Source organism: Lycorma delicatula, chromosome 8 (assembly GCF_047948215.1).
Source record: "Lycorma delicatula isolate Av1 chromosome 8, ASM4794821v1, whole genome shotgun sequence".
Taxonomy (NCBI): domain Eukaryota; kingdom Metazoa; phylum Arthropoda; class Insecta; order Hemiptera; family Fulgoridae; genus Lycorma; species Lycorma delicatula.
The window spans coordinates 139,636,305-139,660,041 of NC_134462.1; the positions used below are offsets into that span (position 1 = coordinate 139,636,305).

The window sequence follows — 23,737 nt, forward strand, 5'->3', positions numbered from 1 at the left end:
GATTAAAAAATTTAATTTCCATTTTTTTTATGTATTTACTTGTTACGCAAGTCCCTAAGTATGAAAATTTTCAGTTTTCAGTAAAAGCAAGAATTTTCAAACTCATAGGTTAAAAAAATAATGTAAGAAAACTTAATGACATTTTTGATGTTTAACAGATATAAGAACATCTCTCAAAAGTGTAAATAAATTATTTTTATTTTGAAAAAAACTACATGAAGGAAACTACGTGATTTCTGAGAGTTACAATTTCAGAAATGGGTATCAGGCGTTTAAAAATATTAAATTACATGTTTAACATTTTTCTCCTAATTTTATTATCTTTGATTTTATTAGTATGTACCTGTTGTTATTCACAGGTCATAATGCTTGATATTTTATTCATGAAAATCAAAAGAATTTGAAAGGTTATGAAATCAGTATTGAAAACACATCTTTCAGTTTTCTTGTAAAATTTTTGTTTCATTATAAACTTGAAACAAACTCTGACGTATTCCCAGAATTTAATTTAAATATTTTTAAAATTATCTATTTATTTTAATTTTATGTTTATAGATATCATTATCATCATTCCCCGAGATAGGTCTGTGCCAGGGGTATGCCTCAGGGCAGATGGAAATGGCAGACACCATTTCTGTCTCCATTCTTCTCTATTCCTAGCAAAGATTTTAAGATTATGATAGGTGCCGCTTCCTTTTATGTAATTTATTATCTTTTGTTTTTAAACTATTTTTACTTTCTATCGAACCTTCTGGCTCTGTTTTAATCGGCTCTTCTCTCATGCTATGTCCCGACCGCTTAGCTTTTCTATTGTGAATTTTTCTGACACTTGCTCACTCTTTTCATAACTTGTTCATTTTCAATTTATTCATTTAGTCTTGTTCAATTTTAATTTTAAGCATAATGTGTATCCAAGGGTATATTCACATTACAATAATAGCATCTTGTGTTTCTTAGTATGCCGTTAAGTACTTAATTTTGTCTAAAGTTAAGTTTTCACTATATTTAATTTTTATCGTTTTCACCTTAGACATTTTATTTATAAAAAGAATTCAAGATTAAAAAATACATGAGATTGTAATGGAAGTATGACATTCAGTAAATGATGTGCAGTCGTTGGAACCAAGTGGTTATGATGTTTCTGATATGCCAAGATTAGTTTTGGAATTGAATAAACCTGCTACAAACAATTGAAATGTACAGTATTTATAATTTATTTTAATTCAGTTTTATTGTGAAATTCAGTTTGTTCGATTTAGTACAACTCGAAAAAGGCCTACTGTTCACGGAATAGTTATATCAAATTTTTCAGTCTAATTGCCATTTGACATTGATGGTTTGTAGGCGGTGCAACTTTTTAAAAAATCTGCTAGTTTTAACCGTGCGGGGTAGTTAGATATGTTGTTAAGTGTATCAGTGGTGGTGGGTTTTGTACGTGTTTTAAAAGTGGTTTAAGTAAAAAAAATTAGACGATTTGTTGGATTCATATCTTTTTGATAAAATAGTAAATTGGGGAGGGTAATTTTTGTAAGGATCTGAATAAGTTGTAACAATGACTGATATTTTATTTATAATTTGTTTGTGTGATGTATTATCTTTGTCGGTACTGAATGACAGTTTATTTTTTAAGTGCTTAAGGGAAAGTTTGGTTTTTAATCTAATTTTATTTATAATCTGTTCTTAATTGCATATTATTCCAATTATTCTTAACCGTGATAAATAATGTAAGTGAACCATTGTGTACGTGTAAAAGTATAACGTTTTCATTAATCCTTAAATATTTACTAATATTATTATAAAGATTTAACTAATATTATTAGTCTAATATTATTATGTTAGAGATTTTAACTAATATTATTATTATTGTTTAAATAAATCGCCCTGTTTTAAATATAATTTGTATATAATTAAAATTATTTACAGTTATGGTGGAAATTTCTGAATTATTTTTAGATTTGATATAGTGCGCAGTGTTCTGATGTCAGGGTTCAACACAGTGTATATTGAGGATGAGTAATCTGGACCGCAGTGATCATGGTGCTGGTGCTGCAGTTAGTAGCCAAGCATGTTTGGAATGTTCTTTCTGCTACACACACACAGACACACGTACAACCAAGCACACATGAAACATATGCCGCTCTATCCATTCTATTATTACCTTTACTTTCTGACTTTGTTAGCTAGCATACTAATCGTACTATCAAAATTTTTGGTCACAGACATTTATTGTTCTCTTTTTATTTTCTTCTCCGGTTTTATTGTAATTTGTTTTTACTGTTTTGAATAAGATTTATTATTAATTCTGTTGATAATTTAATACTGTTATTATTTTTTTTCTTGAGATGGATTTTTAAGAACGCATGTATGCGTTTAATTTTTGTAATAAATAAATTTTTTTTTCCGGATCAGTGTCTGTTTTACTTTGCAGGCAAAAAAAGTAACTGCACAATAATTGTCTGAACAGATATAGAAAGGAAAATTTGGTAAAACATGATCAGAAAAATATTACAAAATATAAGTGTTTTAATAGTTTTTTCTTTTTTTTGTATTTAGATGTAATTGAAAGAGAGGAGATAAGCACTAATTTTAAATTAGCGTCTTAAAATAAACGCATGTATATCGTGTGTTTAATACTCATATTAATTCTGAGTTCATTCTACTTGCTCACTCAGCTTGTATATACAGACTTAATGCCTCCAATTTTATTAATAACTTATATATATATATAAACTTCAGAATTTCTCTGTTATGTGATTTTTGAAGTTTTGGGATGTAGTAAGCACATTCTGTAGTAAGGTAGATTTCTTGTTATTATTATCATCTTGAACTTGAAAGAAATGAGCAGTGAAAGTGAAAGGACACTATGAGGTTTAATCTAACAAGAAAAGGTACCTTCCACTGGCATTTTTAATAAATTCAAAAGGTCAAGCCACAGATTTATTTAAAATTGATTTAAAAGAGTTGCTCTTTATGAAACCAATTTAGTTAACTATTTTCACGAATAAAAAAAAAAAAGCTGAACTTCCTACACCCTCACTTGACTTGCACCTTCTAACAATATGTGTTACGTGAACAAGTGATCTGAACTAAGATAACCACAAAGTTATAAGAAAGACTGGTGTAGGTTTGATAGGATAAAGGAAAAAATACCTCTGTTTCATTCTGCAGTAAATAATGTTTTATATACACTCTCTCCCTTATCAGTTGGGAGATGCATTGTTAGAGCTCCTTAAACATGTAAAAAAATGTAATATGAACTTTTATTCAGATTTATTTAAGTTTGAGTGTGTGATTCAACATCTTTATTTGTAATCTCAATTATAATTTTGAGTTGAAAATATTCTCACTGATTCTAGTAGATTAGTGTACTAATTTTTTTTTTACTGTTTTTAGTAGTACTGTATATACTAATTAATATTATATTATATTAAGGAATTTTGTATTTATTTGTAGCGTGCTTTTGTACAGCAAAAATTAAAAAATTGATTCATATAAGGTCAATTTATTAATGAATTGAAGGAAAATGATCATCATACAAATAAATTAAAAGTCATTCTCCATTAACGGAAGAAAAGTAAATGACCAAAGCTAAGATCTTCTTTCAAACAGCGAGCGAGTCATTAATCAATTTCATTATTATTAAAAAATGTACTTTATTTTGTCAAACTGATCAATAGGCCTATTGCTAAAATTTAGGCTCTAGAAATAGAAATGTTTTCTTTGATATGGATATGTTCAATATTGAGATTTTCTTTAAGGAATTATTTTCAATTTGTTTTCCATATATAATATGAAGTGAATGTTTTAATAAAATGATAACTTTCACAGTTTACAGTGCAGTAATGAAATGTGGAACAGTACTAACTAGTAGGTTACATATTAAGTATGTAACCTATGATTTATTTAAATGTGAAGCTAATGTAATATAAAATTTTTAATGGTTTAGCGCTCTTTGTTTTACAAGCAGCGTTGTGTTAATTCCAGATCAAAATTAGTAGCCAGAAATTACCACTTGCGCTGAAACAGGTTGAAAGGTGGGTTGCTCAATTACATATACCTAGAACAATGGCTTTAACTCTTTATTCTTTGGTTGCTGAGTACGCTTGTACTTTTTGGTTTAATTCTGCTTGTGTAAAAAAGAACTGTACGGTTTTCAATGAGGTTAATGAAATAGAAAATTGATGTTTAAGACTGACTTCACTCCCTTTGTTGTATGAGCTAGTAGGCATTATTTTACTGACTACGAGAAGATCTGTTGCTTCAGGAAAGAGACGTTAGCCTAAGAGGTGCAACTCTATTCGGTTTATTTAATTATATAAACCGACAATAATATCTATCATCAAGGAGAAGCTTTATGGCCACCGCCGTTGTTCATCGAGTGACCCACCAGAATCAAAATGTCTCTGGCTGTGGAAGAATATGCAGGAATTAAATCAGTTAGAATTGGAAGAAAGCCTCCCATCCTACTGTGATTTTAAGTATAATGTCTTGAAATGTTTAAAAAGACTGAAGACAAAGGTTGGAGAACAAAAGATAATCTCAAATAATCATTTGATCACAAATGATACATTGTGTAGATGTGGAGAGATTCAGATTAATATTCACTTATTTGTCTGACATGCGTTCAATTTTCTGTACATCTAATGGTGTTGTATATGTTAATGAAACTGTTATATATTCTAGTATAGTCGCCTATAATAATTATTATCTTAGTTTTAATAAACAGTGTAGTAAATTGTATCCTAGTAGCTGAAAATAGTTATTTATAGGGATTAATTATTACTTGCTTACTGCTAGTTTATTATTTTTTTCTTTTCTCTTTTTTAAGTGGCTTTGCAGAGATCTCAGCTTTATCAGAACATATTAAAATTAAAATATCCAATTAAAAACAGAATGGAAAATTATATTTTAATATAAAAACTTTTATGTCAGTAAATGAGATTGTAATGTAGCTCTCAATATTTTTTATTTTCAGAGGGACTATTTTACTTTATTTTAAAAATACTTATAATATAATGATGTTTTACAGTACTGTCAATGATGGTGGTCTAGATCACTGTTTCTCAACCAGTGGTATGAGGACTATTGGTGGTCTGCAGGAAAATTTTAGCAGTCTGTGAACTTTATATTTATTACATAGTTTTGCAACCTTTAAATGCATTATTACTAATTTTTTTTAATGGCAATAATAATCTATACAACTGAAAAAACTGAGCACTTGCTTACTATACTACTGCAACTTTACACTACTGTTTGAACTTTTTAGGTAATCAGTTTGCCAATTACTAAAAAATAACCAGCACTTTCTTCAATTTGGTATGCAACCTTTTGTGTGGTCTGCAGTACAAGCTTAAAATTTTTATTGGTTCGCAGTATCAGTTGTGTTGAGAAACACTGATCTTGATTATACAAAATGAGTAATTTTTAATGTCAACCAAACCAAATGTAGGTTAAAAGAATCTTTATTTAACTTACATAAACACCTTTCATTGCATTTGTGACTTTCTTCAGTGACAGACATTGCTGTTTTATATAGTCAAATGATATTAATAGCAATATTTTTTAGTTAATATGATTTAGGATGTGGTCAAAAACCACATTAATTATGAATTGTCTGTTTTTTAATTGTTAATTTTTATATCGGTGATTTATGTTTTTGAATTTCATAATATTCAAGTGAGATAGGATGTGATAATTTTTTTGTAAGTGGTATGAAGATTCTTGGTTTATTAGTGATATATTTATATAAAGCAGTTAGAAAACTTTGTGTTTTTATCTGTATCTCTGTGTTTATTTGTAGGTGGTTTACAACAATTTTTTTTTTTGTAATAATTTGTTTGTTTACAGCATATAGCAGATGATTTTTTTTTATGAACTATCTTTTAATAAATCAAATGTACAGAAGAAAATAACCATATTTCTCACCTATTTGAAGTATAGTAAGACAATTCTATTGTCGACTCCTTTCCCAATTAAAATTTTCACAGTAATTAACATAAGATCTAATCTGTTACATAAGCTTTATATATTCAGTTTTGTATTATTTCTTCTTTTTTCTAGTTTCTTTTAATTTTTTACTTCTTTTTCTGTTTTTCATTCTCTCACCTACGAAGTGTACAAAAAAATTTTCATCATGTAAAAAATCTACTTTCCCCATTTTGAAAGATTTTGACTGTGCATTTATAAAAATAGTAGGGAAACAAATTTTAATTCATTGCATTATTTTACTTTGCAGGCTGTGGTCACTAAACAGTTACAATAATTTGATTTAAATGATGAAATCAGTCCAACCGGTGAGCTGATGATTCACACTATTTTATGTTGTAAATCACATCATAAAAATGTGACAATCATATAGATGTTTTATGAATATGTACTGTTGTATTACTAATGTGTTGTGTCATATATAGATATGTTATGGATTGTTATAATCTACATAATATATTTTACAAGTACTACTATAAAAGACATATTTTTTTGTAGATTTTCTTGTTGCATGATAAACTTAAAATGGTACTATGCATTTACTTGTTTTTTTCATTAAGCAAAAACGATCGTGAGGAAGGATTCTGTTTAACTTATTGCTATTGAATTTCTGCTGGAATGTGAAACAAAATGGTCGTTTGTTGTGCATCAGTAGTATGTGTATTGCATTTTGCTCTTCCCTGAATCTTTCAGTATTTTACATATATACACTGCTCCCATGAGTCCGGCATAATTTACTTGTAGTTGATTTTGAATTGGAACCCAAGTGTTTCAAGCATGTTTATGTAATGTGCTTACCATAGATTACAGTTACAAACCGTGGCAAGGAGTAACATATATTGTTGTGCTGAGAATTTATTTAGAATAATTTGTAGAAAGGATTCTTTTATCTGTCTCCAAATTCCATACATTGCCCACCAAGTGAGATGAGCAGTCTCTCTTGTATAGCTATTCCGATTGACAGTGGTGTAGACGGTTACTGACCAGCTGTTGTTCAAAATATTTAATTGAAATTGTTTCTTTGTAATATTATAACAGCACAGTCTGTAAGATATTCAGTGATGGATGTTGAAATTGTAAGTTTGTAAGTTTTACCTGCAGTAGCTGAGTAAAATTTGTAAAAAGCCAAGCAGCCCTGCATTAATTAATAAATACTTTTAAAACCTGTAATTTTAATATAGTGCTTATATTAGTTAATATAGTTGTTGTTTTATTGTTATTTGATTTATTTTTAAAATATTTTTCTCTTTTAGAGGGGAGTGAATGGGATTCTGAGGATGTGACAATAGCTCCAGTTCTTCAGCCCGAACTAGGTACTAAAAGAAGTGCACAGGAAGGCGATGATGTCACATTTTCAGTAATTTTGTCATCAGGTGGTAGAACCCCTTTACATGTTCACTGGTAATTATATCAAAAATGATTTTTTTCATCTTGTGTATGTATTTATACATGTACATATATATATATTTTTTTTTTTTTTTTTTAGAACGCGAAGAATTTTTAAACATAAACTTACATGTAGAAAATTAATGATAATTGTGAATTTAATGCTAAACAATTGTCATTCCTTGTCCTTGGGAAAGGATTAAAAATTACTGATATAACATCTTTGAAATCTACTAGTAAGTACTTATAAACTGAATTTGTACTATTCTAAGACAGTATGAACCAAAAAAAGAAATTTTGATTGTAACATCCAGTACACTTTATCATATTCAAGAATATAATACACGGTTTTTAAGCACGATGTGTTTAAAAACCATATTTGGTTTAACCAAATAAATTATAAAATGTCAATACAGATAATATTTTTTAGTATTATTAGATAAAACCCATCAGGTTGTTGTAGTGGTGAACGTGTCTTCCCAAATCAGCTGATTTGGAAGTCAAGAATTCCAGTGTTCAAGTCTTAACAAAGGCAATTACTTTTATATGGATTTGAATACTAGATTGTGGATACCAGTATTCTTTGGTGGTTGTGTTTCAATTAACCACAGATCTCAGGAGTGGTCGGACTAAGACTGTACAAGACTACACTTCATTTACACTCATACATATCATCCTCTGAAGTAATACCTGAACAGTAATTCCTGGAGGCTAAACAGAAAACAAAGAAAGTATTATTAGATAGATAATAACCTAATAAAATGTCCGCTTAAAAACACTATAGTCCATTGGTGATTAATTTAAATTTCTATGTACAAATACATAATTAGTTTTTACTAATTACCTTCTCTTTTACCCTTCAAGTGTGTTTTTGGACAGATTTGGCAATCAAAGAACTCTTTCTTTCCGCCATCTTCTGATCACTAGTGAAAAAGAACTATACTACTTTCGCATTCCTTCCACCAACTAAACTAGAAAAGGGAATGAACAAGGAACGTTCCATACACATGTGAAGTAAAAAAAAAAACAACTACTTTCCACCAGCACACCAGGGTTGGCACTGCGGGAGCAACAGTGTTCTCTCCCTCGCAGCCTTGCTTGCCTCTTCCTATGTGCGCATGTGCACAACAGCCAAAAACCTTGCTGCTGGAACTGTAAGCGCACATCTTTATACAAAGATTTTTGTATCTTTTTCATAAACTGGGGGATGGCTACTGATATTAAGCTTAACGATTATATATTGTACAAGTATAAAGAAAAAATTACAGAAAAAAGGACTCATATTAAATGTTATCGATAATATCAAGTGGAAATATACAGTGCTGCAGTTCCACAGTGCCTATATGCGAGTCACCAATAGACTTACCAAATAGCTTTCCTGATTGCTTTGGAAACTGAACAAACTAATGTATTACATATATATATATATATATATATATATATATATATGAGACAAAGCATTCTTGTTATTCTGGATATAACTGCAAATGAGCGATAGTTATAAAGGCATTATTCTGTTAAGAAGTACTCTCAGAGTTGAACAATTTTATTTATTTTAAAAATGTAGTACTTGTGTTTTTAAAATAAGTACCTTCTGTTAATAAATCTTTTGGATAATAAAATATTTACAACTCAATATTTACTGACATATATGGTACATTGTATATGATATTTTAGATATAAATAATATTTGTTTTGTAAACAGTTCAAGAAGTTCTGCTGGTACAGAGGCTTCAAAGTATTGCAATTTGATAGTTCCTAATGAAAAATTATTTTAATGTAATCATATTAAAATAATTTTTCCCTGTTATAGTTAAATTTCAATAATATTTCTATTTTCTTTTTAGTTAGCATACTTTTGGCACAAATAGTTTGTTAATATTTTTAGATTATATTTTCATGAAAAATTTGCACATACAACAGCATTTTTGTGAAATTGCTGTCACGAAAGGTTGTATGATTTACAATAGGCTATGAATATCCCATATTAATTCAGCTGTTCTTTTAAAATTTCACTTTCAGTAATGATATATTAAATTTTATTTCATAATAAGATCAAACTTTTATCTAAAAAATTAAGCTTTTTAAACAATTAATTACCATAAAAAATTAATCTTCACTTTTTGTGAAGTACTCGGGTAATAGGAAGAATAGATGATTTAGTTGTAATAACTTCTTGTTTGTTGTGATTTAAATTATTACAAATTATTAAGTAATTTTATTCCTAATTCATACTTAATTATCTATTCTTTTCTTTTGTGGAATCCTGTGTTACAACTGTAATTACAAGTTGAATTACATACGAACATAATATTATATTAGATATAAAAATTCTATGTTAAAATGATTAAATCATATTTTATCCTGTTGATAATTTTTATGTTATATGTCAGTATTAGGTAGATTTCATAAGAAAGCTACCTATTGTGGTGGGTACCATGATTCGACTTTCAGAAAATTTCGACATATCTTTGCGTTTCACATTCCCCAGACCGCAAAACCACCATCAGCTCAAAAGTTTTTATATATATATATTTTTTTTTTCACTTTCTTGTGGACACAATAATTTTGCGCCAATCACTTAAAATTTTTTCTTAAAAATAACTTGTCCCAAAATCTCAGTCAAGTTTGTTAATGGCCAAAATTGGACCATGGATTTGGAAATGGTGGGGAGGTTTTCGAAAAAACAAAATATCACTACCTTATTAATTAAAATATCGAATTCGTTTAAAGTTCCTCTATTCTTTGGATAAGGGCCTAAAACTTATGTAAGTAAAGTTTTTTGATATCACCAACCATTGGCCCAGGGGGTTGAAAAAATGGGGTTTTGAAGACAAAAAAAGAATTATACCTCCCTTAATAGGCACAGCATTGAATCGGTTTAAAGTGGTTGTTAGTCCTCTAAACATTACATAAAAGATTTGTCTTAAACAATTTTTGATATGACCAACATTAACGGCAAGGGATGACCAAATTTTGGCTGTTATTTTAAGATGGGGCTTGTCGTATGCTAAATATGTGAAACTTTTTCACATGTAACCATTGTTATATTGAGTAAATTTGAAGTTTTTCTTAACTTTAAGGTGAAAATTTTTTTATTCCCTACTTAGCACCGATGAAATCTACCTCCGCCTTCTGGCATGCCAAAAGGGATTTTTATTAAGTTAAAATAGAATATTTTTTCGCCAAATTTCTTTACAATTTTTATTCTACATTTAACATATTATTAAATAGGTAAAGAATTTGTTTCATTAGATAAAAGTGGCGTATTAAAATAATTACGTGTTACTATCTGTTAATAATCCAAGTGCTTAAATTTATTATAAAAGAGGAGGGATTATGCATTCTTCCTTTTTGGCAGAATTAATTGTTTTAATAAAATAAATTATAATGAATTGGCATAGTTGTTTCTTTGTACTGAATGTTCATATTTTATTTTACTTTGTTATAACATATAAAAATAAATGAGTAAATCTTAATTGTTGAAATAAACAATGAGGGAGCTAAAAGTTAATGAAAAATGTGATAGAAAAAAGCCCACGTTGCAAATAATCTTTACTAAATTTTGTGAACATATTTATCAAAATATCAAATTAAGTATTTTTATTACGAAATAGAATTTATATGAAAATGTATCATTTCTTGTAATATAGTTTAAGAAGCTGCAAGGGCTTCTCAAATACTTTTCTGAAGGATGACAGAAGGTGAAGTTTTATGAAATTTTATTGTTAACTTTTATGAATATATTTTATACAGAATTTACTTTATTTTATTATTATTATTATTACAATTATACTGAATACAAATTCAGGAAATAATAGAATATCTACAGCAATAAGAGCAATGTATCTAGAGAAGACTTACTTTACTTTACTTTTTCGTGTCCGAGCGATGAGACATTAAAACTTTTGTGACCAGTATTGTTCCACCAAACACCAGAAGCATTTCCTTGCCACAGATCTTCTAGTGTGCATTTGGTTGGGCAAAGGGTGCATTTTAGGAGATGTTCAGAATCCTGAATCTCATCGCACTCGCAGTTCAGGTCATTAGGCTCTATTTGACGCCATCTAGCGTGGTTAACTCTAGTTGGTGCAACCCCAGTTCGAAGCCGGTTTAAAGTCACCCACGTTTGCCAGTCCAGGTCATGTCCTGGAGGTGTTGGAGAAGACTATAAAATAAATATTTTGTGCAGTTTATTGTCTGTGGTTGAAAGAACTTGTTTTTCAATGGCGCCTTCTTTGTTTTAAAGGAAGGTAATAAATGTGTGCTAAAATTAATTACTAACAATAAAATTTGTAATATATTATTATAATAAATTGTATAATAATATTCTCGACTTCAGCCAATTTCCTGATGACGAGCTTAACCATTAGACCAAATCAGTGGGTATATATTAATATATATATATATCTATATATATATATATATATATATATATATATATATATATGTATATATATACACACACAGTTTGAATTGAGAACAACCCTTCTTTTAGGAATTTAGTAATACTGTTGTCAAATTAAAAACTATTTTATGTCAAATTTACGTTACCGTTAATTTGGGTGAAACTGAAACCGTATAAGTGGAAGATTAAAAAAATTTGTCATTGACATCATATTTTGATTTTTTCTTGCTTAAATAATATTTTATAAAAGAATATGAATGTAAATCTTATTAAATATCACTGTGAAAGTATTCAGTTTTTCTTTCTCTTGAATTTCAAGATTATACTGCTTCATAAGAAGCTGTATATCTAGTTACATATCTTGTCCGTTCCTGGCTGACCATTCCTGAACTAAGCAGACTACTTATTAAATTTCTATCACTGTAGTACACCAGTAATGAGGTGGATCATTTAAACACACTTAAAAGTTACTTGACAGGCTAGGATTTTGTAGAATCATAACAACTATAATTACAATAACTGACATTGATACTCTCTACTTACCTATGCATTTAGTTAGAACATAAATGAGCATTTCTAAATAAATAGAATGTATAATTTTTTATTTTAATGTAGACATCGACTTACACGCTAAAAAGTAAAAGTAATTAGAGTATTTCCTTGTTTATCATTATTTAGTACAGGAAAAAATTCCTGAAAAGTTATGTAAGTAATACCAATAGAAGTAATTTAACCCACACCTTTGGCATTGGTTCAGTTTTCAAGTTTGTCATCGGTATCGTTTGTGTAAAAAGTTATTTCAGTTAGTAATTTTGCGGTTTTCACTTGATTTCTAGAAAAGAGGAGGTTACTAAAAGGTTTATTAGAATTGCAGTGTTAATAGTCTTCCACACAATTCAGCTGCGGATTATATATGTATATATATTAATGATGGTGTATACATGCAGCCTGTTGGAAATTTTTATAAGAAACGTCTTATAATTCTCTTTCTGTCAATTTTTTTAATCTTTTAATGAATTTAAAAAAAAACTAAACAAAATGTAGCAAAAACAACACTGTAATTTGTTAACAGATTTTACTTTGTTATTCAGTTCACAATTTTTTACAAGATTATATGTAATCTACAGAATTGGAATTCAAATTTTACTCTACAAATTGATGATTTTAAACAAAAAAATTTTCAAGATTAAGAATTTTGGTAGGTAAAGTCATAGAAATATTTTATTATTGTGAAATAATAAAAAAAGTAAATAAAGTAAAAAAAAAGTAAATAAAAATAATAAAAGTAAATATTATTTACTGTGAAATTAGAAGAAAATGAATTCAATTATAATTATTTATTAATATAATTTTAAAAGTTTTGTAAACTTAATAATAAAACATTAATTAATGTTTATTAAAAAAAAAAGAAAGTATTGTGAACTCTAAAAGTGTTTATATCTCTTACTTTAGTTAATATAATAAAAGAATTAAAGCAATACAGAATTACAGCAATCAGGAAATACAGAGATAGAATCTTTTAAAAACATTTTTTTAAACGTTAAGTTTAAAAAAAGAGAAGGTAGACATTTTAAATAAGAAAGAAAAGAAAAGGAGTTTGTTAAATATAATTTATTTTAATAATAAACTAAATTGAATTAATACAGAAATTAAAAATAAACATTATATTAAAAATAAGAATACAAGTTTCTTATTTTTGTTATCCAGATTCATCTCTGGTTACTGAAATCTTATTCTTTTGTTCACTTAGGATGTGAACTCCTACTAATTGCCGATCCTTTTAATCAGTTTTATGTATAAAGGACCAAGTGTTACTTCAGGGAAGTTTCACTATCTATATATGTACAGTAGTGTGAGGTCCTGGGTTCGAATCCCCCCCGGTCAGGCATGACATTTTCACATGCTACAAATCATTCATCTCATCCTCCTCTGAAGCAATACGTAACGGTGGTCCCGGAGGTAAAAAAAAAAGCAGTGTGCAAATTAATCTGAATACAGGGAATTTTTTTTTATTTCTATGAAGTGACTAATCACTTCACCGCACATATTTTTTAAGTTGTCTGTGTAATGTGAGGTTATTATTCTTTGGTTATTTAGAAATTTTCATGTTATAAATAGTAATTTGTACAAGTTTATTCAATTTTTTAAAAATAAAATTTTTTCATATTTTTTATTCTCTGTATTTTGAATATATAATATGGACATACTCCCCAGACTTAAACCCGATTGAAAATCTTTGGGCAATAGTCAAAAAACGACTGTCAAAAATGAATTCTACCATAAAAATTGATCTTATTAAAGCAATAATATCAGTGTGGTTTCATGATGAAGAAATAAAAAAATTTGTAGTAACTTGTTAGATCCACATCAAATCATGTACGTGAAGTGATTAAGAATAAAGGAAAGGAGGACATACTAATTACTAGATATTCACAAATTGTACAGGTATGATATTTTTTCTAAATAATGTTACTTTTTATTAAATGATATTTATGTTTGGATTAACACACTACTGTTCCTTTTATTCATTTATAAATACATTTCAGAAATTTACTATTATAATATATATTTTACTACATTTACTATTCTTTTTTTATTCTAACTTTATTTAGAAGTGGTATTATTATATATTTTTATTCATTCAGATTTATTTTTGTTAAAAATAATTTAAATTTTTACTGATTGTATATGTATTTAATTTAAGTCGTTTTTCTTTTTCGTATAGAAAATATATGAAAGTGAAATCTTGTACTTCTCCAAAAAAAGATTAATTTATAGATTTGATTAACATCAGGAGACTAGCCATTAAACTGTGGACTGATTTTATTTAAATTAATTTTTTCTTTAAGATCTGTAGATAGTTAACATATTTTATCATTACAACCCAAATCTTTTTTGCATGAATGAAGAGAAATAATAATAATAAAAAACTCCTGAAGTTGGTTTACGATTTAACCTCTTCCAATGGCTATAACTATAATAATCTCCCTTCCTCTTTTAGTACAGATCGGTTTTATTGAATTTATGCTTTCAGTTGAAAAATTTGTAATAGTATCAATGATAGATCATAAAAGTTTCCTTTTCTTTCTTCAAAGGTGTTTATGTGGCATATTTTTTTTTCAATTTGTTGCTGATATTAATTAAAAAGTTTTTTATTGCTAGAAACATTGATGATACTTAACTATAGTGAATAATTTGACTCTGTGTAAATTATCTACCATAAAATTTGTATAACTTTTTCAGTATTTCCTACAGCTTAATTTATTACTATTGTAAATAATCTTTTGACAAATTTTTCTTTTCTTTTTTCCATATAGTTGTGTAATAAATGAAATTATTTTGGATGTATGGTCCAAATATTCTTAAATTGATCCTAAAATTACTGTTTTATTTTTTTGGGGTTTGTGTATATATCATCTGATTTGTTCAGACCCGCTTGAAATTAAAACATTTTAAATATATACATATTGTTTGTTTTGTACAAAACTTGAGAACTTTTTTAATCTTGGTCTGGTTATTTAATTTCAGATCGGTATAGTATATTTTTTAAGTTATTTTTGTTAGGATTAGTTGTACAGAGCAGGCTGTATTTAATTTATTAATTTTTTCAAACCAGAATATTATGATTTTTCATATGTATCCATCAGTTAATGAAGTACTATAGATAATAAACCCAAATATTAGGTGTGTGTTTTTATAGAATTGTAAGTTGTAGCTGTATAAAGCATTGAACTTGCATCTCTGAAGAAATACGATTTATTGAAGGCTTATTTTCTTCAAAATAAACATTATTTCAAGTGAAATTTGAATTTATTATTAGTATATATACATTAAAATTGTTTTAAAGTATATTTCAAAGATGTATTTTATGATTTCAACAGACTATATCATAATTTTGAACTACCAAGATATTCATTCATCCAGACCAGCATTTCTCATTTGGGGATTGTGACCCTTGTCGGGATTGTGGCGATATGAAAGGGGGTCGTGAAATTGTAGCCTATAACTTTACATGTAAACAATAATAAATCATTTTATGAGAAAAAAGTCATTTATTATAAACATTTTACTTACATTTATAAGTACAGATGAAAAGAAAATAAATTAAATTAATTAGATGGTTTCCCAAATGTTTTTTTTTCAATTAATGAAATTTTAGCTCATGAAAATACATCTTTATGCTATCCAAACTAGTGAATGTGTCTTCTTAATCAAAATTTTTCTTAATATAATCGAAATAAATGAAAACATATCAAAATTTTTGCTTTGAAGGCAAATAATCCAGATATCAAACTTCTTAATGAAAGCATATTTATTTTGTGGCAAGAGCATGTCTGTGAAGGAAGTAATGCATTCATTTCACTCTTGGTATAAGACAATCTTTTAATTTTTTCAGAAATCCATTGTCCTTTCCTGTTATCACCTTAACACCATCACCACATACTGTAGTGCATTTTGTCCAATCTATGTAATGGTTTTTGATAGCTTCATAAAAGACATCAAGACATTGGCCTGTTGTATGATTAGGTATTGATTTGTTAAACAACATATTTTCTTTGAATGACTTTTCCCTATCGCATTCATATCTCACAAAAAGTAAGAACTGAGAAATCTTTGCCACTTTTTTGATTCATCAAATTCAATACTAAAAAATTCACTTGAACTAGCTTAATGAATTATCTGATCGTGAATATCGGCAGCCATCGATTCACCTTGGTACTGCATTGTTAGAAAGCAGAATTTTTTTGCTTCTTCAATGGCTATTAAAACATTGACTATGTCAATTGTAGCAGGGAATATGAGGTTTTCTTCGATTGTATGGGGTTTGGACATCTTAGCTACGCTTAATGCTAAGAGGTAGGATGCTTCAAGTGCACTTTTATCAGGATGGCTTGATTTACAAATAGAAGGTTGTTGATTTCACAAAAGTATTTAATTTTCTTTCAAAAAATTCCAAGGTTTGCTTTTATAATCCGAATGTTTAATTTCCAAGTGCCGAATTAATTTTGATGGTTTCATGCTTACATCGAAGAGGACTTGAAAGAAAATAACGCACGGTGGTTTTCCATTTGATGAGGTAAAACCATAATTTAAGTAACTGTCACTGTACAATAACTGGATGATTCACGAGGAGCGGTCTATAGTGACTAGTTTTCTTCGCGCCTTGCGGTGTGTAGGGCCACAGAGGGAGTTTAAACGAGGTACTCGATCATAGTAGGATCCCTGGTGGCTAGGGGTCCGGCTTAGGCATTAAATTGATTGGAGGTAGGCGCTTTGGCATTGTGTTATGGTTATATTGGTATTATTTGTGATTCAATTTGGGGCTCCTGCTGGTGCAGGTGGCTGTGTCGCCAGGGTATGGGAACCTGTGCAACCGGAGGCATGGCTTCCCTCCACTGATGGCAGTCCTAATAGTGAGTTGGTAATACCACATGAGACACCATGATGGGGCCGGGTGGAGGTGCAGGATTTGTTCCTGGCTCCTGCGCAGATCGGAATGAGGTTACGCTCCCCTTGTTAGGTGACCTAAATTGATCGACTTATTTGGGTGCAGGTTTGAATTTCTATGTTGCGTAAAACATAATTTTGATTGGTATGAGTGTAACAGTGATTTAACTTTAAACTCGTTGGTTTTGTGAGGCATTCACAGTCACTAATGGTGCTGTCAAATCTAGACTAAGCGCGGGGTCTGCGCTTCCTTGTTTTCGGTTAGTTAGTTTCAGGGAATCATGTTAGGTTGGATGTAAAGATGTCTCTTTGGGCCTATGTGAAGGTGAAATTTGATATATATTTTACTGTTGCAAGTATATGTCGAGGCATTTACATCGGAGGCATCCTGACCAAGGCCTGGATGATGACTGTGAGGTGTAATCAGTTAGAGGGTCTAAAGACGACCTCCAGTAAACCCCCTCAGGGCTCAGAACAGAGGGGGTGGTGTGGTGACCGGTAATGTCACAAGGTGGGTGTCTTTCTCCTACGGGGTTGGGATGTCGCTGTACAATCTCTTCTTTTTATCAGTCGATTCACTGGATGTAGATGACTCGCTTTGTTTTTTCAGAAATTTATCCATTTTGCGTAAGAATCCAATTGAAAAAAAAAAAAACAGTTACATCGCTTGACCGCACACTAAAAAACTGAAAACTGAGTTATTATTTTCAATGAGGCTACACTTTTAATAATTTAAATAAAGGCACCTTACGCACACTGCATTCAAATCTAAACTGATGTTCTGCAATCTGTTACACCTCATTTATACTGCTGAGAGCACGATGTGTTCAAATGTATCATATGCATGCTCAAAAATTATGTTCTCACATAATACACAGTTAGTATACGTTATATTATGCAAGTAGACCAAATTACAAGAAGCATGTACATATCAAGTTAGGACCGTAAATACATGCATTTATACATGCATGTTCCTACCCGTCACTATCAGCACAGATAATAGTTTTAACTAGGTTTCATTGGGTTGTGGTTGGGATCATGAATTATCAATTATATATTGTTTTTACTTTTACTTTTATTTTTTGGAGATCATGGAGCTAAAAAGGTTGAGAATTACTGATCTAGACTATATCCAATCTGATCAGTCTGGATGGATTGGGTTATACTTTTTTATAAATTGCTACAAATAATCTCCTCTTTTCTATTGTGGGTAAGGTGTAGATACATCTAAATACTTTAATCTATAAACGATTACTTTTATAACTTCAGATGTGTCTCAATAGGACAGAAAACGGAGAAAGTATGGTTAAATAGAAGTGGTGATTAGCAAAATTATTTGCAGTGATTAGCAATTTATTTCTGTAGATTACCATCAAATTTAATGGGGAAATAGCCAAACTCTGAACCTAATGTTTTGGCAAATATTTTATGTATAGTACATACTAATAATAGTAGTTACCTAAAATAGTAAAGGTTACTAAAAGAAATTTATTTAACTTTTTTTATAAAAGGTATTAAATTCATCTATTTTTGGGAAAGTTTTTTCAGATTTTTGGGAGCAGTATAGCTTTAAAATTAAATTAGTAAAAATTAATAAATTAATGTATGATATATTATTATATAGATCACATCAGGAGTGCGGGTTGATATCTTGATAAGAGCAGCTTCACAAAATACAAAATTTATAAATAAAATTGAGAAGTGTTTATAGTTACATTAATAATTATTTATTAAAAAACAGTGATATAAGTACGTAAAGATAATAAATAATAAGATCACAGAAAATTGTTTACATATCTAAATATAATCAAAAAATGATGATATAGAAAATTCAGGCTTATTTAATTAATATTATCTGTAAACTTATCTACTAAGTAATGATATTTTTGTATAAGAAAGTTATTAATTTAATTTTAAATAAATTAGTTCAAAAAATCTTAGATAATTAGGTTCCTAATTTATGAAAAACGACAATGATAGTATCTTTTTCATATGACAGAGTTATGATGTGGAATGTGATGGTTGCTGTTGAAATGCATGATGAAATTGAATAATATTTAAAAATTATTAACTATTAGATGATTCGCTTTTAAATTGCTAAAACTCTCTTTCATAGGATCTGTCAAAACTAATTAGCAATACTTTCTTCAGTGGAGATATCACACCTAGTGCTGTGATTACTGATGGTGCATTAAAAAAGTTACCAGTAACTTATAGAAGAAGGTGCTACTGATTTCCCATTTACGGAATACTTTTAGCATTTAGAAAGTGAATCATTTAATAGTTTTAAAATAGTTCTGTTGGCTGATTTATTATAAATGGATATTGTTATTTTTTAAAGTAAGCAAAGGTAACGCGTTCTAACTCTAAATGCGTGGAACGATTAGAATTTTCATTTTTCTGAATACTGTCTTGTTTATCCTGAATATCTGACCCTTAATGTTTCACTTACTATGTTATATTAAGTAGCTTACATTCGATCAGTATGTGTTTTCGTGTTATATACTTGTATATTTAATGTAAAAAATAATACCATTTATTTCATTTAAAACATTTTTTTTAATAAAGTAATAATATTATTTTAATATTAAGAAAATAATAAAATGTATTTCTAATTTACCCTAAGTGTAATGTAAAATACAGATTTCCTTGTCGTTCATCTCAATTCTACAGGTTATCTGGTTTATGGGTAGCAGCCTCCTGTATTTCCTAAACCATAATTTTATTTTACGCAGTAAATTTTTAAACTGTTCAACTGAAAAGTGTGAAGTCCCTGTTTATGCTTAGCTGTTTGGTATGTGAATTTTTCTCATCATGGCTTATGGAAATTGGGAATAATTTAAATATTTTTTTGTAAGGCTATCCTTTCAAGATAGAAAAATTTGCATCAGATTTTTACTAACAGTTCTTTGATCTGTAATAAGAAAATGATTTGACTGCCATTTAGATAGATAATAGAACGCTTAGAGTTTTGTCGTTTTTTTTAATGTTTGGTTGAAAATTGTTTGGAAAACTAAGAAGAGAGAAATTATATTCCAAAGAATTTAAAAAACCATACTTTAGGTCAGTGCCATCTCTTCTTTTGATTTCTAATTTTTAAAAAGTCCCTGTTCATTTTTTTTCAGCAACCGAGTTAGTAAAAGTATATTTGTGTGGTTTTTAATTGTATATAAAAATTTACACTGTAGAAAATATATCTATGAAACTGCTTAATGCAGTTAAGGAGGTAAAGTAAATTGAAAAAATAATTACGATGCAATTTGCTATGCTGTTTATTAAATAATTAAATATTAATGCTTCTTAATAAACGCTTTACAATACTGAATCGAGTAATATTTTTCTTTTGAAATCAGGACATTAAAAATTCAAAATAGGTGAACACCTCCTTCTAACCTCATGGTCTGATCCTTCCACTCTGTGTGCTAAATGGTACACAGAGACAGAAATTTGAGTATTATAACGGGCATAACGGTGGTGAGACAAAAAGTTGTCAAGAAGGAGAATTTTCTAAATGACTGTGTCTTAAATTGTGCAGGAATGTTATATAAATTACAAGATTTACGTACGACATTACATTCAGACATTTTTTTTTATTTTTCAGTCATCATTTATTTTTATTACTGGTTTAGCAACGGTTCTTTTTACATTTTATGTTTTGAAACTGTGTGTAACACAATGTTTTACTTGTTTTCCTGAGAGTTTTGTGTTGCTGAACTTTAGGTAGGACTCAAGAAATGTGAGGGGTTATTTTTTACAAATTCATTTCTGTTTAGACAACCTGTAGCACACATTTAATTCATCTTTCTAAGAAACTTATTTATTATAACAGTTCTTTCTTTAACTGTTATACTAAGAGAGAAGGTTACTCAGATTCTGACTGCTTAGCACAGGTTCTTGATAAAATTGGTATCAGCGTAGGTGGATTATAGGTGGTGAACCTGCGTGGCTTGATGCAATCAAGGAGTTCACCAACGAAGACTTAACGTTTGTCGATTGGATTTGGAAATGTTACGGTTAAATTAAAAGCAGAGTAATGAAGAGTTCATGAAATTAAATAGTTAAAAAACTTAATTTAATAATTAAGTTTAATTAATTATTAAACTTAAATTAAGTTTAATTAATTTTAATAATTAATTATTTAATTAAATAATTAAAAACTTATATTGCTTTTGTTAGGAAAAAATTGAACATCGACTGCTGTAGGATGATATTAATTTTCATTAGTACTAAATTCTTACAAAATTTTCCTATTTCAGTTTTTATCTTCTGGTTTTAGAAAGATCTTAGATTTCAATGTTTCTGCACCAAAATCGCTAAGTGATAAGATGTAATGTAAAATAAAAAATTAAAATTTCCAAAAAAGGTGGTGTTGCACTTCTGTTTTTAATGATATTGGAAACCAAAATGAAAATTTCATTATAGTGAACTATCTTCAATTCCTATGACATGTGTTTGCATGCAGATGCTTATCGCTGCTTTGAGCACTACTGCTTAAAATCGGGGAACTTCTTTAATGCCGATCAGTGCCAGTAATAAGAATCTGACAGTCTGTCTTCACTTCGAGTGTTCCCTAACACCTGAACTAGGTATGAAAATTTATTTTCTGGATGAAGAGAAGTGTTTACTATGCCGGCCTGTCTATGCATTATTTTTGTTGAACTTTGGAATTTTATGAAAACATTTTCCAGGTAAAATTACATAACTCATTTTTGTCTTATTGTTACATCTGATTGTAACTGTGAGTTTGTGTCTTGTGGGTGTAAGTATGTACACCCACATAAATAAATTGCATGTACAATTTATTTATCATAGAGTTATATGAGCATGCGTACTGATAATAAACGGTTAGCCTAGGGTATGAGAATAGATGTAAAATGTATTATTTATTCAGATTTGAGTGAAATTTATTTAACATTACAGTTTATTTTAATGTAACATTAATTTTATTTTTAGGAACATTTCACCTTTCTATGACAATTTTAAGACATCTACACCTCTTTACTTCGATAAAAGTAAACTTACATTTTTTTTAAAAAGGTTTTTTAATTTTGAATTATCTCTCACTGCCAACAGTTATATTGTGTTTTCATTTTTAAGTGCATTGAAAAATATTTTAAATATATTTACATTACACTCCTTTTTTGATCTGTAACGTATTTATATCCGTACAGAATTTAAATGGTAAAATATATACGATAGTTTAATGAGATATTTGTAGTTTTACATCCTTTCAGTTTGTTCATTAATTCAATATAATCATGAATTTTTATTTTTGTGATTTCACTATCATCATTATTAGTTTCTTGGAGTACAGCATAAAAAAAAAAAAACATTGGCTTTATTATTCAGAAAATTTTTTTGTATCTTTTTTAATTCGCTTTTGGACACTACTTATTTTTTTCATCCTATGAAAGTTTATTTTATTATCTGGAGCATATGCAACATCTGGTGAAACTTCTTTTGCTATAGTATGGCAAGAAAATAAAGAATAGAGGATTTGATATACGATGTTGAAGAAGAATATTGAAAATTAACTGGGTTTATCTACCTAGTATGAAATAAAGTTAATTTGAAATTAAAATTTTATAACGATAATACAAAAGTTTAAATTTCAACAACTAAATGAAGGTTTTAAGGTGAATTAGAGAAGGAAGAAATTTATTACATATTGTAAAAAGTCAAGGCCGGTGCACTAAATTCAGGGTTAAGATTTTAAGAATTAATGAATCTATTCTAGAAGGAAAACTAAAAGATAGGAACAAAAAGAAAGACAAAAATGAGTAAATATGAATTAGATAATTGTGGATAATACATATAAGAGGCATGTTGAGGTTAAAGATTTACATAGAATAGAAAGGAACGGAGAAATTCATCAAACGACTAAAAATCAAAACAAAAGAAAAAAATCTGAGGTTGCTAATTCAGTATACTAATATTTTACTCTCACTTGAAATAGGGTGGTGGCCAGTTCTCACTTAAAGTAGTCGACCTTACTGATGACTTAACTATAGGCAAATTATTAATACTCACCGGCATAGACAAAAAGTGCTTAATTTAAAGCCTTCCTGTTTTACACTGACTGTTCATGTAAAAAAATAATAATTTTTCCCATTTTCCTTCCCTGATCACAACAAATAACATTTTTAAAATCAATATACTTTAAATTAAATAAAAGTGTTAGTTATGTATTTATATTTTTTTGATAAATGGAAGTTGCAAAGATTTAAATAAAAAATACAGAGGATGCTATCTAGGTTGATAAAAACAGTTTTATTAACTCTGTGACATTTATAAGTTGTAAATTAAAAAATAAAAATTAAACTATAAACTAATAAAATAAAATTTTATAGATGTGTTTTTAATAACTTCAAAACATTTTCACTGAATGGTGCGGTTGTTAGTTTATATTGTAGATAGTTGTCTTAATCCTTTTTTTCTTTTGTTTTTCAAGGTTTATTATATTTTTCACTACTTTTAAATTGGTCGATGCAAGTTAGAATTTGGTTGAAA

The 23,737-nt window shown here is 28.6% G+C and overlaps 1 protein-coding gene across 1 annotated transcript in view; it reads left to right on the forward strand.

Annotated features, from left to right (window-relative positions):
* The window catches only part of Strn-Mlck (Stretchin-Mlck), a 599,211-nt gene that overhangs the window by 19,557 nt on the left and 555,917 nt on the right, over nt 1-23,737 (forward strand). Inside the window, exon 2 of the mRNA XM_075373431.1 lies at nt 7,239-7,386. Within this exon, the coding sequence (XP_075229546.1) occupies nt 7,239-7,386 (148 nt within the window). The remainder of the gene's footprint in view (nt 1-7,238; nt 7,387-23,737) is intronic.